Genomic DNA, 14,375 nt, shown 5'->3' on the forward strand with positions numbered 1-14,375 from the left:
TATCTCCAGACTCTTGATATTGCAATAAACAAGCCATTCAAGGACAATTTGGGCATGGAAATTAATGACTACATTGAAAATAGAATGAAGAGAAATCAGCATGGAAACCTTGTGAAACCTAAACTGCAAGAGGTTGTGACTGGGGAGAAGAATTCAAGGGAGAAAATCACTGACAGTTGCAGTGCAAATGCACTACGAGCAGGCTTCCTTGACAAGAAGTACTCATTTAAGGACAGTGCTATTGCTAAACATAAGAGATTTGGTCCATTGATTCTGAAAGAAATGGAGTCACAAGAAATTCACCAGGAAACTCAGGGTTTGGATTGCTATGATGATGTTCCAGAAGATGATGACATGAATGTCATTAAATAAGTAAATGTACCATAGATTGTTGTACATGGAAATAATGATAGTAACAAATTCTTGATACTGTAGGATTCAGTTTGTCTGGTTATGCTGGTTTGTGATTACTACTACTGTACCGTGTACAGGTAATAAATTTCCTTTTTTTGGGTTCAACAATAAATGTGTACCGTATACTTCTTCATGGAAAAATAAGATATCCCCTGAAAATAAGACCTAGCACATCTTTGGGAACAAAAATTAATATAAGACACTGTCTTATTTTCGGGGAAACAGGGTAGTACTTGAGGGAAACTAGGAATTTTAACAGTCTGACTTCAAACTGAGTTCTTAATTACTATACATTGTTGCCTTTCACCTTAAATTTTAGAAAACCTCCCATGTCTGAGGAGGGTTGTGAGTACAGTAATTGAAATATGGTCTGTGAGGTACTTTAGCAGTCAACTGATTGGGTAGAAATTAAGGAAGGTGTAGCAGGTACTTCCAAAAGGCTTGCACCCCATGTTTAATCTTTGTTTGGTCTCTGTGTCTTGGAGGCCCATCTTCTGACAATTGAGACTGATGGAGGATATTTTAATGATGATTAAAACTACCTTGATACTTAAGTTTTGAAACATCTATGTGTGAAACAATTATCCTCACAAGATCTCTGACCTTAACTGTATCTCTCCTCTCCGAGCTTCTAATTCACACTAGGGCCGGGACAAGGAGAGGAGACCGAACATGAAGAAGCCTCAGTCTGGGGTGTCTACTGGGCAAACAACCTAATAAATATAAAAAAGTGTTTATTGTGTTTTATTACAACTACATCAAATTAGCATCACCAAAATACTCCTGCAGAGTAGGTGTCCCATCCAATGAGTTTTGTGAGAGTTCGTTAAGGTCTTATGAAGCATCTGGAAAGGAAAATCAGTTGTTTAAAGAACCTAGGTACCTGCTGGATATGGTGGAGCATTTCAATGACCCGAATGTAGTCCAGGTAGACAAGTCCAGATGTGTCCCAGTCCTGAATTAAGCTGCTGCGCTCTGGAGGGGCCAGGTCCTCCAAGAACCCCTTCAGGTAGTCATAGTTTTCATTAATGATGGCATCTGAAGAAAAACAATGTTAACCATGGTGTGCACAAGTACATAGTTGCAAAAAGTACAGGGAAGATAGAGCAGAAATCTAACACTGAAAGGAAAGAAATGCTGGGGGCAAGACTTGTAAATTATAAATAGATACTCTAAAATTCTCCAAGGAAAAAAGCAAAGAACTAGTTTCAAGTCCACAAGCAGTTACTTCTGATATTGGTGAATGAAACTAAGAACTTAATATAATTAGCATACATCAGGGATATTCTTAGCAAATTATAACTATAAAACATTGTCCAGATCTGCCCTTCTAGCCCCTCACACTGGTTAAACTTTTTTTGGTACAGAAAGCTTTCTACAAACGTTCCATAAGTCATGTCTGCTATGCCTATACTGCTCAGCATTTGTAGCCTGTGATGGAGGTTCAGGTGTTGAAAGCATTCAGGTCCATTAAGACCCCAACCTGAAAAACTCACCAGAAGCTAAGTGTCGGATGATAAGTTTGTGGCAGCAGTTCCAGTGCCCGGCTTTAAATAAATAGAGGGCCTCCGAGTGCTTGTCGGATTCCATGCGTGCTCGAACTGCTTTGGCTTCATGAATCCACTCAGCAGGCACACAAAGCTTCTGGGTTAGGAACGTTTCCTTAGCCCAAGATTCAGGAGTCTCTGAGAGCTGGCAGTGCCGGGTAAGCAGTTCTCGGACAGTCTTCTCTCGAACACTAGAAGAACAGGGATAAGTTAGAATAAATCCCTTCATTATTTAAAAGGCTGTCCAGCCAGTTCCGAGTGGCCCTGTGACTGTCTTTCAAACCACAGGTCACTGAGTGGATCACGTGAAAGTAATCAAAAGCCATCAGAACAGCATTTATTTTAAAAATGTGTTTCTGGTCAACAAGTCTGAAAGCAAATACATTAAGGGAGGCTATTCACTTGCCAGAAAAGACTCTTGCCGACTGGAACCACTTCTTTTACTTCCTGTCCTGTAACATTTCCTCGCTACCACCTGGAAGACAAAGGACTGAAGCAGAGGGAGTCTGCTCCAGACTAGTCTTCCGCAGTTCACGTCCAACCTTCCCCGGTCCCTTCTTCCACATAGCCAGCATAACAAAAATAGTTTTTACAGCAAGTCTCTCCCAGGTCCACATTTCCTTTTAAAAGCTATCAATTTTCCTAATCCATTCTCTCTTTAGCTTCGATCTTTAAGACTTCCTTAAAGAGAGTTCTTTTTCTGTCTGAACTAAAGGACCAGTCAGTCCTTTTAGTTTTTAATCAAAACTATTCTTCCTCACCTCAAACTTTTTCTGAACTTTTTAAGAACTCCCAATTTCATCACAACTGCTTTTTATATCCCACAGCCATCTCACCTCACCATGTGACATCATCCCTGTGTGTGTTTAAGTACACTGATTGATAGGAGACTGGGGCTATTGTACTTTCTGGTAAAGGGAAAGCAGAAAGACATACTGCTTAAGGGAAGGTAGTACGAAATGTTTTCCACTTTTAGTACTTTCATTTTACAATCACCTTTTAATTAGGAATTAACATCCACAGATTAAAAAAGCTTAACCAGTCTAAAGTAAATCAGTATACAGTTGTATATGCTTTACCCTACACGTCAAAAATGGTACATGGAAGACCCAAAATTTAGGCAGGTCTACCTCCCAAACCCAACTTCCTTCCATATCAAAGCTAGTATGAATAGCATTGTGATTAAGAACAGATTCTGGATGTCTGAGTTAGAAACGTCACATCATTTACTAGTTGGGGGATTATGAGCAAAAGGTATTTAATCCCTCTCAACCTTGGATTGTTCATTTGTAAAATGGAGACAGTAGGGGCGTCTATCTCAGCTTTATTATGAGTATTAAATGAGTTAATTTATATACTTAAAATAGAATATCATGTGTATGTAAAAGCACTTATAAACAAAATACTACATAAATACACATTTTAGTTATTATTGTAATTCCTAGCAGTGATTTTTAAAATTCAAAATAATCATCCAACTGAATCTTATTCAAGCTATGGAGAAAAAAGCATTTCTCCAGTTCTCTGGAGAAGCAAAATATCTAGCATCTAATCACAGAGTTGTATGGGCAAAAAGAAGAGTATTAAATTTGAGGAGGGGTATTGGATGGGGCAGAGGGAAGGGAGAGAGATAGAGATAGAGAAATCAGAGGCTCTCCATAACATCACTGCCAGGAATCCAGTGAGACAGTTCAACTGGCACTCCCACCACAGTTCTTTAGACCACATTCAAGTGAATCTGCGCCTAAGGTCATTACTGGGCATACTCCCCTCTTTTCCACTTCACATTTCCTACTGGAATTTTATAAAGCCTCTTTGAATCTTGTCTGTACAGAGACTTTTCTCTAATCACTGCATCACAGATTATTTTTTCTCCTTTGTCAGACTACTGAGAGACTTAGAGAGTACAATTTAGCACTTAATCAGTGTCATTTCTGCTTCACAAGAATGAACAGCTTAGGTTGAGGTTTGAATTGCCTTGAGTTTATCACAAGGGGAGATTCAAGAATGCATGCTATGAATCTTTTAGCATTGCTCTGTACTACACCTGTTAGATTCAACCACTTTCTCTCACTCACCTTGAGTTGGCAATGTGCAGCAGGACAAAAATGGCCCACTCCCAGAGGCCCTCACTCTCCAGTTGGCCAGCATAGCTCGTTTGTAGAACACCCTCACACTGCTCTGAGAGATGAGTGTAGTTAAGAGCCCGAAGCACCTCCCACAAGTGCCAGCTTAGGCGGTAGTCCAAGGGGTCTGCTGTTATACTTCTAGGTTCTAGCAGCTGGTTGAGGTCATAGTGTCTACAGAAGAGAACGTGGTGAAAGAGTTACTAAGTATATGCCTCATATAGCCAGCAGACCGCCTGCATCCAATAGGTCAAACATCTGGGGTTATGATTCAGAAGACAGTGATGGCACTTTTAACAACTTTCCTAATGTCTGAGTAATAAACAGATTTTATCCAGAGTCTAGATTCTAGACCAACCCAACAAAAAGCAAACCTAACACTACTTAGTGGATTCAAACTGAAAGTAACCTTATGTGGAGTTTCTGAGACTGTAAAATCTTAATGGGAGCAAACAGCAACATCATCTTCCTACCAAGTGGTTTGAACTGTAGACCTTGCAGTTAGCAGTTCAATGTCTAACAATACCAAGAAGGCACCTTTAACTAAACCACTACTGCCTAACATAATCTGTGTAATGATGGAAATGTTGGAATGATGAAATGATATGAAATAATCTCCCTTGACCAATACGATAGCTACTAATCATATATGGCTTAAGATGTCGACCTAATTGTAATTCTGATGCTCTTTGTGCTGCACACTCAGAACAATTTGGTGGCACATGAAAAGGGAAACCAGGAAGACTCTCAAAGGCAGTGGGTTCTCAGCCTGTGGGTCACGACCCCTTTGGTGGTCGACAACCCTTTGATAGGGGTCGCCCGATTCATAACAGTAACAAATAACAGCTATGAAGTAGCAACAAAAATAATGTTAAGGTTGGGGGCCATCGCAACATGAAAACTGTATTAGATGGTCACGGCATGAGGAAGGCTGAGGTTTATGGAGTCTCTCAAATGACTATTATTCTTGGCTTTGGTTTACCTGTCACTGTAGAGTTTTAGAAGGTGAAAGCAAACATCTCGAAGTGGTCTCTGTGAATCTTGTTCCTCTTCTACTATACAGCCAGAGCCCTCAAGGTAGGAAGGAAGTGGGGAGCAGGCATATCGGTCACCCTCAGAGGTGCTCTGAATAGGAGAGTTTGATGAAACAACATCACTTTCCACATCACTTCTCACTATCGACTATCTTATTATCTGACAGTTCACATGTACAAAAACAGTATAAAAACTTTTATCTGACCATCTTGTGCATTAGCAATATTCACGTGGTGAGGAGTGATCTACATATAAGCCCGTCCCTAGGGGACAGACAACAGAAAAGTGAGTGAAGGGAGACACCAACGTGTAAGACATGAAAAAATAATAATAATTTATAAATTATCAAGGGTTCGTGAGGGAGGGGAAAAAACGAGGAGCTGATACCAAGGGCTCAAGTAGAAAATGTTTTAAGAATGATGGTGGCAACAAATGTGCTTGACACAATGTATGTATGTATGTATGTATGTTTGATAAGAGTTGTACGAGTCCCCAACAAAATGATTTAAAAAACCCAAAACAATATATACCTGGTAGTAACACACACATCCAAGTCAGAGTAACACAGGCTTTCCGCCATCAGATTTCCTGGGTCTACTTCAACTGTGTGGTATTCTCAATAAAGGTAGTTAAGTAAAAAGTATTATGAGAAATGTGATTTAATGTTTTGTTTCTGTTTCCTCTCCTGTAGAATTTTACTGGTAAAGAGAATTTCCACCAGGGCTTTGATGTGACTTTACTGGACACATACCTGAAATGCTTCTTCATACATGCTGAGGGCTCTGGAAATGGAAGCTGTGGGTGGAAGCAGATACCAAAGATGGATAGCCAGGGAGCGTTTCCAATCCAGCTGGGAGCACACGTTAATTTGCTTTTGCTCTGAGAGCTGCCACACCTGCAAGAGATGAAATTATCACAGTTCTGATTTACCTTCTTACTGCCAGTGTCTTCAAATTATTAATTCAAGTAGTAGTCGAAACAATCTAGAAGCCAGTGTTAATGATCTCTGGATACAAAATATGTATTTCCTTTGTGGCAGGAAGACAGATTTTAACCAATAAACCACCAGGCTTTGAGAAAAGAGACACGAGACACTGAGAGCATAAGAAGTTCTTCACACAGCTCAGAGTGGGTAACTGTGCCGCTCACCAGGGCACTTCATCTGCATAAATGCTGAGCAGCTACTTTATTCTTGATAATCGACTTTTTAAAAAAAACAAATAAACTTGCAGAATCGCTATATAGAAAATCGCTTTTACTTTTCTATATATACACATGTAAATAGACACAAGTGTTGATATTGACTTGGACTATGTATCTACAAAGACAGATAATGATTTACATTGTTAATCTGTATGATATGGGATCTGGTGAATTTCAACTTTTTAATTTTTATGCAATTAGCATTTTATTTTTAGAGTACTAGTATTTTATTTTTACAGTGTACATAGCCTACCTTTATCATTTGAAAATCTCTATATTAAAATTTTAAAAATAAATTGCTTAGTTAGGAATAATAGTGTTTGATTTACTAAGTACATTCTCTGCTCCAACTGTAAGCGATCTTAAATTTTAAAGAAAAATTTTAAAGATACCGGTTTCCCAGCCAACAAGGCGAAGATGCGCAGTCTCTCGTCCTGGATGAAGCAGTCAGCTTGGAGCTGATGCCAATCTGCCAGCTGCATGGTGAGCAGCTCCCTGACTGACTGACTGCCTACGAGCTGGGATAAAAGAAGGGCAAGACGATGATCACCTGGAAGAGAAACAAAATCTCTTTAGTGACCACTGAGGATTTAGAGCCTTGGGGGGACACTTGGGAGCACGATCATCTTCCTACTCTGAGGATTTCATTCTCATCTCACTGTCATTAAGTCAATGCTGAGTAGTAGCAACACCATAGGACAGTAGAATGACCTCTGTGGGTTTCTGAGACCGCTAACTCTTTATGGGAGGAGAAAAGCTCGTCTTTCTCTAGTAGAGTAGCAAGCGGTTTCAATCTGCTGCAACCCAATGTGCAACCAGTGTGCCATCAAAACTCACATGGCGTAACTATCAGGAACGAGGCCTTAATTCATTTGACTGAACCCTGCAGGCAGTGTCAAATTTTTGACCAAGAATTTACTATTCTCTGCTAGGTTAGAAAATATGAAATTAGTTTACCTCAAATTACACAGGTAGACTCTATATAGTCAAAACTCATGGCCATCGAGTCAATGTTGACTTACAGTGACTCTGTGGGTTTCTGAGATTACAACTGTTTATGGGGGTAGAAAGCCCAGTCTTTCTCCCACAGAGCTGCTGGTGGTTTCAAACTGCCAACTCTGTGGATTGTACCCTAATGTGTAACCACTAAACCACCAGGGCTCCTTAGTAGGTAGTATATATGAAGGACTTTTAAAAGTTCATGAAAAAAATGGAAGAAAACGATGTTTTCCACAAACTTTTTCGAAGCCCACCTTGGATAGTTCAGCAAACGATCTATACTTCTTCTGTGATGCTATGAGGTTTGTTCAGTCAGTTTCAACTCATAATGACCTATGTACAACAGAATAGTCATAGCTGTGCCCACTGTTGTAGCCACAGTATCAATCCAGCTCATTGAGTCATACCCTTTTTTGCTGACTATCTATGACCATACACAATTGCTAAAGGAGCCCTGGTGGCATAGTGAGTTATGTGGTGGGCTGCTGCTACCCACAAGGCCAGCAATTTGAACCCATCAGCTGCTCCACAGGAGAAAGATCAGGCTTTCTGGCCCTAGAAAGATTTAGAACAGTGGTTCTCAACCTTCCTAATGCCATGACGCTTTAATACAGTTCCTTATGTTGTGGTGACCCCCAAGCATAACATTATTTTCATTGCTACTTCCATAACTGTAATTTTGCAATTATGAATCATAATGTAAATATCTGATCTACAGGATGTATTTTCATTGTTAAAAAGTGAACATAAAGCATAGTGATTAATCACAAAAACAGTATGTAATTATATATTGTGAAATAGTTATGTCTAATTATATATAAAGGAAATTTAAAAGACAAATCAGTGTCCAGATTACATTCCCATGGTACAGATTTTTTTTTGCAGTAGTTGATGATTTTACTGTACGTGATTTTACGTTTACCCAGTAATTATAATTCATGAAGTGTCATTTTACCTCCAATACTGCTGCTTTTAACAGAGTAGCTGCTTTCAACACAGCAGCTGCTCTCTACACGTGACTGGTCTGCATAAGTACATTATGGCGACAATCCTGTCACATACACCTGTATTTGTACGGGGTGTATGTGATGGGGTAAGCACAATGATGCCATCACGCTGATACTCTTATGGGGGCTTACCCGCCTGGAGACGGATAGAGGAGCGGTGTCTGGGTTCCTAAGACCATCAGAAATATGTGTTTTCCGATGGTCTTAGGAGACCCCTGTGAAAGGGTCCTTTGGACCCCCAAAGGGGTTGCGACCCACGGGTTGAGAACCACTGATTTAGAACCTCAGGAACCCTGTAGAGGCAGTTTTATTCTGTCTTACAGGGTCACTATCAGATGAACAGACTCAATGGCAGTGGGCCTGAGCAACTGACCTTGGGTAGTGCATTTTAAGATGAGCTCCTTTTCAAATATTTAATGTCACATCCAATTAATTTATACTTTTACTTCCTGTTTGGGGCAAATGTAAAGGTTTAAATTAGGGTCAGAATGAAATGCGAGGGGAAAAAAAGTTTTGCATGAGGCAAATTTAAGGACTTGACTTCTGGCATTCCTTAGCACTCCTATAGGTAGTACTCCTGTTGGTAAACATGAAACATAACAGTACCTCTTTAATGACTTGTAACCTTTAAGGAAAGTTAATCACAAGTACTAATTTTGATGGTATAAATGTATGAGAACAATGATAGCACAATGTGTGGTGATAGTGGTATGAAACTACGCCATTTATATAAAATTACTGATTCTAACTTATAATTTGTTCCTTATACTTCAAAAAAAATGACTAAGCCCCCCCAAATACAAGCCCAATTGATGGCTCTAAGCAGTTGGCTTCCTATAAATCAGGTTCCAATAAACATGATTTGATCAAGGATTTAATTATATGTAATTCATTAAGTCATCTTTATATTTGTATCAGGATTTGTGTCTAGACTGTCAATATTTAGCGAATGCTCTGTATGTGACTAATCACCTTTAATTAGTAGAAGGGAAAACTAAAGCAGCATACATATGTGAAGTCTTTAAAAAAGGGTGGGGGGTAAAGAAAATATGCTCTACCCAGATATAAAACGCCTTCATATCTGAATGAAATGACTACAAAGAGAACATAAGATCCTCATGAGTATTACTTACATTGAACGAAAATTATAAACCTAAATGTCAAAACATAAATTTGCTAATATATATATTTATGTAATAGACTACCGAGGCATGCAAGTATTCTATCTATAAGACATTTATAATATCACTTTTAAAGTTTTATTGACATACAATTCACACATTATATAGTCCAGTAGTTCAATCATACTAGAGAGTTGAACAATCACTACCATATACTATTTTATTTGAGGAGAAAACTCACTGTCCTGCACAATGGCTGTTGGTTTTGAACTGCTCACTTTACATTTAGCAGCCCAACTCATAACCACTAAGCCACTAAGGCTCCCACATACGATTTTACGTGAAACAGATTATAACAGGATACCATCTTCGAAGAATTTATATGTATTCCTGTGTAATAAGTACACACATAGTATATATTACAAATGAAACCATTTAAGTATAAACTTCATATTTAAATGCCTGCAGTGCATGGTAGTAAGTTGTAAGATTTGGGGGATTTTAAAAACTACCACTTTGCTTATTTGTATTTTCTATTTGTGTCTCTCTATTTCTATGTATATGAAATCAAAATACTGAAATAATTATAAAGTTTAAGATCCTAAAAATGGAAGTAGTAAGGCATAGCCCTTATTCTGGAGAAACAGGCAATTTTCTTGGGAGCCTGTATGTTTTATTTTCAGGTTAGAGGAAAAAAGGCAAATGTACAGTTAATGGCCAGGGGACAGTAGGTAGGAAATAAGGCAGGAGTTCAGAGAAAGACCACATGCTGTACCTGACTGCTGGGCCAGACAACAAGCCTCACTGATCCTCTTGCCGGTGAGGTAGCTAAAGACAGCCTCCACGGGATTGTCTTTTCGGGTTAGAGAGACTTCCTCCTCAATCTGAGGTGTAGCAGTGTGGGATAGCCAACGGGAGAAAGCTCTCCGACGCTCAAGAATCTGAATGTATTCACTAGGTTCGTCAAGCTGGCTCTCCAGCTCCTTCAGGTGACCCCATAGGGCTTCACATAACGTCCAGGTCAGGCTCCAGTGCTTCACAACTGAGAGGAGGAAAATATGATCACCCAATGTCTTAGAATAATAACTCTAGTGAGGGCATTACTCTTGTGTGTATATATATTTATATATTTAAAGTATGTATATATGAAAATAAGTTAATATACGAACAAATTACATATAAATTAATAAATATTCCAACAGCCACAAAGCACACTGATTACCCAGAATATGTCTTTTCATCACATGTAGCTTTGTCCTATTAGGCGTATAACTGCTCGTCCCTTTTTATCCCTTTCTGATACTTTCATAGTAAACTGTATGCTTCTTTGAACAAATTCCCAAAAGTCCTCTAATTTGAGTAAATTATATCTACAAAGCTTTTGAGAAATGCCAACTACTCTAAAAAAGAGTCAACATGAGTTTGTTTAAATTATAGGGCACAATCTAACATTTACTGAGTGTAACCAACATTGTTCAAAGCACTTAGGGTAAGCCAACTCTGTACAATATAAGGTAGTAGTTATCTTCTTCATTTTACAGACGAGGAAACTGAGGTATATAGTTAACTGACTTTACCAAAGTTGTAACCAAGAAGTAGCAGAGCCAGGATTCCAACCCAGACAATAAGTCCAACTCCATGCTCAGTTATCATTGTGCCATATCGTCCACCCCTCTTTAACACAAAAAGGGCACTGTTTATTGCTTCAAGATACACCTGCACTGAGAAGATAACTACTTATTTGAAAAGATGAAGCAATAGAACAACCTCACAGAAATGAACAAAAACATGGTATGTGGTTCTCTAAAATACTATCCATTTTTCAATGAAGGAGGTTTGTTGAAAATATGCAGTGAAACCTGAGAACCGGAACTCAATGGGACTGCCTCGCTTTTCCAGGTCTTGACAGCATCTTCTAACTTTCTACTTTACTATCATGCTGACAGGTTTCCACCTTACAGGGGTTTTGGCTTTTACAGAATTATTTGTGGTTAAATATAACATCACACTGTTTAACATAATTAACACACAATCAAATTAGGAAAATAAACCTTTATCAAAGTATTAGTTTAGGACATGGGTAAACCCACTACCACTGAGGTAACCCTATAGAACAGAACCCAATTACCTAGCAGCACATGTAACCATTATGCCACAATAGCTCTAGTGAGGTAGTAATACCAGAGACAGAAAAAGAATTATAGATACCAATACTGTTGGGAAAACAAAGTGGGGCTGAGCTGTACATGTTAGAACAAGCAGATTTAGAAAAGCAAAAGGGAATGAATGGAAAAATTTATTATTTTTTAATTCTATTTGTCCAATAACTTTTTGAAGCCTTCTCTTATTTCTTTTATTTTCTGGGCTGGGAAGGGTTGAAATTTTCTAAATAAAAGGGACTTGTTTGGTAACAGATTTTTGGGTAAGGACTTGTATATTAAAAGCTTTAAGAATACCTGTAAACAAAGGGGTGCTTTCTTCTTGTTGAAATTCTACTCACCCCACTTCAACTACAGAAAAGTTAAAACTTCAGACGTTCCTTCACTTACTCCACCCATGTCAGAAAATTTGCCCTGTGAACATATACTATTACCCCTGATCCTGGGACATCAATGATTATAAACTTAGTGCATACTCACTCTGTGTTTCTAATAAGTCTCCTAATGCTTCCTTAGCCCAATCTGCATAGTCATGAATGACAGCAACTCCCGGGTTGGGGACAATGAGAGGACACAGCTCATCCACATGGACAGTGCTATGTTTTAATTTGAGCTCTAAGGGTATCTGGTATAATTGCAGGTCCTCATCCAGCTTCCTTTGTTGCAAACTGAGCTTTTCCAAATGAACTTTGAATGGAGATTCAGTCAGGCTATAATGGCAAATGAGGAAAATGGTAGAAAATTAAGATAAGATGCTAGAAATTTCCCTATAGCCAAATCTTTGCTTCTTTTATGACTATAAACAGACTGTGAAACACTGCACTGTGATTTCCAAGAAATTTTGGGATGTATATCAAACTACACAGAACCTTATCTGCTGTACACTAAATAAATAGTGACCTCTGTGTTCTGAACCTAAAGACCATGTTATGACAAGGATAGGAATCTAGTTTTAGAACTGATTTGACCATGTCGCTAGATACTATAAAATCCACAATTCAAAAGCTATTATTACAGAAATCATTCCTAAAATTTTATTTTGGACATTTCAAAGTTCAAGAGATACTCTTGGTTTTTATATTTCCAAGATCAACATTAAAAACAGTATCTGGACATATTCATTTAATCTGAATTAAAGATAGCACCATGTGTTATAACTGTAAAAAGTAAACATGAAGACACATTTTACACAAAAAATAAATACAACTATAAAAATGTACACATAATCTACAAGGCACATAAAGTATACCAAGACAAAAAGAATAAATATATACATGTTGATGAAGTATAGTAAAAATAAAAAGTTACCACACTTATTTCCAAATATGCGTCATACAGATTATCAACAGTTCATAAGACCCCCTAACAAGTCTAAGGTTTAAGAAATGTGAGAATACTGTTTATACATGAAGAAATCAGAAATATCCAATTTAGAAACACATACAGACACAAAGAAAAAGTTGAAAGCCTACGGAGTATCACAGCATTAGTTTTGGTTTTGTTACTCTTCAAACTCAAGTTCAACCATTAAGTAAGTATTGTATGTACTCTTTGTATATTTGTAATAAAATGGAGGGTTTTTTGGTTTGAAAAACATCTTTGCATATATGAGGGGGTGCTCCCACCAAAATGAGGGGGTACTCCTCCAAAAATGGAATTGCGCTGGGCTGAGTGGAGCTTTCATAGTATGTGTTTTTCCCACTAGGCAAGCATTCGGCAACTCGCTCTGAGTTAGAGCACCCACCGGCATCACCTGGAAAGGTTCTCTCTGGTTACAGTGAATTTTTTTGTAAAAGCAGTTTCGCTCAAACCAAAAGCAGTTATGTTTTTTGTGATGGCCGATTTAAGAGAACAGCATGAGGCTGTGAAATTTTGTATAGTGCTTGGGAAAAATATGGCAGAAACTGTTGTGATGTTGAACACAGCTTACAAAGCGCAATGGGAAAACTCAATTGTATGAGTAAATTCTTTTCATTTCAAACAAGGTGAAATGTTGATTGATGAGAAACCTTGTTCTGGACGTCTGTCAACTTCTCAAACAAACGAAATGTCGACTAGGAGTTCACTCCACCAGGTCAGACTGTTAATCAAGCTTTCTATTTAGAAGTTCTAAAAAGATTGCATAACAGTGTGGCAGTGGGCAACTGGTTTTGCCACCTTGACAGTGCACCTGCTCATGCAGCCATCTCAGCGCACCAGTTTTTGGCAAAAAAAAAATCCCAAAAAACAAAAAAAACAAACCACCAGCATGTCTCTTTCCTCAAGCACCTTGCTTACCTGATATCTCACCCCACGCTATTTCTTTTTGTTTCCGCAAATGAAGTGGGACATGAAAGGACAACAATTTGACGACAAAGAAGTGATGAGGAAAAAAACAGGGGAGGTGCTGTCACCCATCCAAACAGATGAGTTTCAAAAATGTTTCCAAGAATGGAACTGCAGAGTTGACAAATGTATTTAAGTGTAATGGAGAGTACTTTGAAGGTGATAAGGTTGTTTTATAAAAAAAATTTTAAATACGTAGCTTTGAGGAAGAAAGTTTCCGGGTTTTTTTGGGTACCCCCTCGTTTACCTACTTATCTTAAGATATCTAGTGCTGCTGTAACAGAAATACTACAGTGGGTCAGTTTAATAAACAGAGAAGTTGATTTCTCATAGATTAGGAGGCGAGGAACTCAAATTCAGAATGCCAGCTCTAGAGAAAGGCTCAGCTGTCAGCCCTGGGGGAAAAACCTTATCTCTGTGGCTCGTAGGTTATCTTTAT

At 38.4% G+C, this 14,375-nt stretch overlaps 1 protein-coding gene across 6 annotated transcripts in view; it reads right to left on the bottom strand.

The window, feature by feature from the left end:
- NUP98 (nucleoporin 98 and 96 precursor) overlaps positions 1–14,375 on the bottom strand; it is an 89,826-nt gene that overhangs the window by 7,930 nt on the left and 67,521 nt on the right. For all 6 annotated transcript variants that reach the window (XM_013006202.3, XM_045293061.1, XM_045293060.1 and 3 more), the window contains 8 exons: positions 12,092–12,321; positions 10,228–10,494; positions 6,718–6,875; positions 5,874–6,017; positions 5,070–5,212; positions 4,040–4,261; positions 1,911–2,152; positions 1,298–1,452 (listed from right to left, as the gene is read on the bottom strand). In XM_013006202.3, coding sequence (XP_012861656.1) covers positions 1,298–1,452; positions 1,911–2,152; positions 4,040–4,261; positions 5,070–5,212; positions 5,874–6,017; positions 6,718–6,875; positions 10,228–10,494; positions 12,092–12,321 — 1,561 coding nt within the window. The remainder of the gene's footprint in view (positions 1–1,297; positions 1,453–1,910; positions 2,153–4,039; positions 4,262–5,069; positions 5,213–5,873; positions 6,018–6,717; positions 6,876–10,227; positions 10,495–12,091; positions 12,322–14,375) is intronic.

This window comes from Echinops telfairi, unplaced genomic scaffold, assembly GCF_000313985.2.
Source record: "Echinops telfairi isolate 266 unplaced genomic scaffold, ASM31398v2 ScPeMD7_1713;HRSCAF=2227, whole genome shotgun sequence".
NCBI lineage: Eukaryota > Metazoa > Chordata > Mammalia > Afrosoricida > Tenrecidae > Echinops > Echinops telfairi.